The following is a 1,888-nucleotide window of genomic DNA, read 5'->3' as shown; positions in this document are numbered from 1 at the left end:
CAGGGAAACCTGGCATGGTGACAACCCACCCCAAATCTCTGGCTAGCCCCACCTAACAGGCTCCACCCCCAAATATCCAGCAGTTTCTCAGCTTGGAGGTGGCAACCCTCCCCCTCCATCCCCCACCGGTGGCCAGAGGGACCAGGAAACCCTAGACACCAAAGATCAATCATGTTACAGGGGAAAGAACAACAAGGTCTCAGAGCAGAGGTCCATCAGTGGCTATTAGCCACAAGGTATTGATAGGGGATCTGGGGCAAGTGATGTTCTGTCTTGTTGGTGCTTGGGGGGGTCAACAGTGGGAGGGGTTCTCATGTCTTAGCCCCACTAGTGGACCTCCTGATGGCACCTGGTATTTTTGGCCACTGTGTGACACAGTGTTGGACTGGATGGGCCTTTGGCCTGATCCAACATTGGCTTCTCTTATGTTCTTATGTAACTACTTTTAGCACTCTACAATTAAGAAGGCTACATTTATACATCTGTCTCCAATTTTGACATATTTATTTGCTTCACTGTCCCCCCAACCCACCGGGGAATCAATCCAAACAATGATGACCTTAAAAACTTAGTTTGTTATTCCTGTTTACATCTGTTAAAACATCTTTATTATGTTGTATGCTGATTTGCTATTCAACCTCTGCCTTGTATGTATGGACTGGTAAATTCCATTTCATTTTATCTAAGGAAGTGTTGCGTGCACTAAATTCCATTACTAGATAACATTTCTGTCTAAAACTTTGTTGGTCTTAAAGCGCCAGTGGACTCAGACTTTGTTCTTCTGCTCCAGACCAACACAGCTACCTACCTGGATCTAGTTAGAGGGGAAAGTTTATCATAATCTTCTTGTCATGCTGGTTTTCTATGTGAGGAGAGTTTCCTGCTTGAACTGCAAAAAGCCAGCATGATTTAATGGTAAGAGTGTTTGAGTGAGATATGGAGAGACACAAGTTCAACTCCTCCTTTTGCCAGGAAGCTTGCTGGGTAAGCTTTGGCTGGTCAATCCCCCCCTCTCAGCCTAACCTGCCTCACAGGGCTGTTGTGAGCATAAAACGGAGAGGGGAGAATGATTTTGTAAGCCACTTTGGGTCCACACTGGGAAGGAAAGCAGGGTACAAATAGCTAAACAAATAAAATAAATTGCTATAGATGTTGACTTACTGATTGTATTGATGATGGGGTATGTGTGACCAGAGTCTAAAGAAATTTGCGCTGAAATCAATGGCAGAGGACTTCATTTGGAGAAGATGCAAACATAGACACACTTTTAAAATCCAGCCTTTCTGTTTTCTTTCTGCAGGTTCGTAATGAAGAGTAAGAAGACTGTGTGTGCTAACCCCAGAGAATCATGGGTGAGAAGGACAATTGCCATCTTGCAGAGAAATAAATGAAGAATGGCTTATAGGAACCAGAGATGTACCGCTCCCTGACACTGGGGAAGACGCTAGCTGGTTCGGCCTCTTTCCAGATCTTCATACCAAGTCTTTTGCACTGTATTTTTTTCATTGCTACATTTTGCACATCAAATTTAACAGGCCCTGGATATGTTTTACATGCTATGGTTACACTCTCTAAAACCCCACTCTCTAAAATTGTTGTGAATTGCTAATAAGAAGTATGAATATTCTGACCTGGGTAGCTCAGGCTAGCCCAGTTTTGTCAGCGTTTGGAAGCTAAGCAAGGGTTGTCTCTGGTCGGTATTTGGACGGGAGACCACCAAGGAATACCAAGATCATGATGCAGAGGCAGGCGATGGCAAACCACGTCTGAAGGTCTCTTGCCTTGAAAAACCTACAGGGTTGCCATAAATCAGCTGCAACTTGATAGTGAAAAAAAGAGAGAAAGATCTAGACTACAGGGTTTCCAAAATTCTTTCGTTGGGAACAAT

At 44.1% G+C, this 1,888-nt stretch overlaps 1 protein-coding gene across 1 annotated transcript in view; it reads left to right on the top strand.

Moving 5' to 3' along the window:
- Nucleotides 1-1,672, top strand: part of CCL17 (chemokine (C-C motif) ligand 17) — a 4,549-nt gene extending 2,877 nt beyond the window's left edge. Inside the window, exon 3 of the mRNA XM_015412824.1 lies at nt 1,301-1,672. Coding sequence (XP_015268310.1) covers nt 1,301-1,391 — 91 coding nt within the window. The 3' untranslated portion in view covers nt 1,392-1,672. The remainder of the gene's footprint in view (nt 1-1,300) is intronic.
- The last annotated feature ends 216 nt before the right edge of the window (nt 1,673-1,888 follow it).

This window comes from Gekko japonicus, unplaced genomic scaffold (genome assembly GCF_001447785.1).
Source record: "Gekko japonicus isolate JY-2015 unplaced genomic scaffold, Gekko_japonicus_V1.1 scaffold1029, whole genome shotgun sequence".
Classification (NCBI taxonomy): Eukaryota; Metazoa; Chordata; class Lepidosauria; order Squamata; family Gekkonidae; genus Gekko; species Gekko japonicus.
This window is presented reverse-complemented; position numbering and strand designations above follow the sequence as displayed.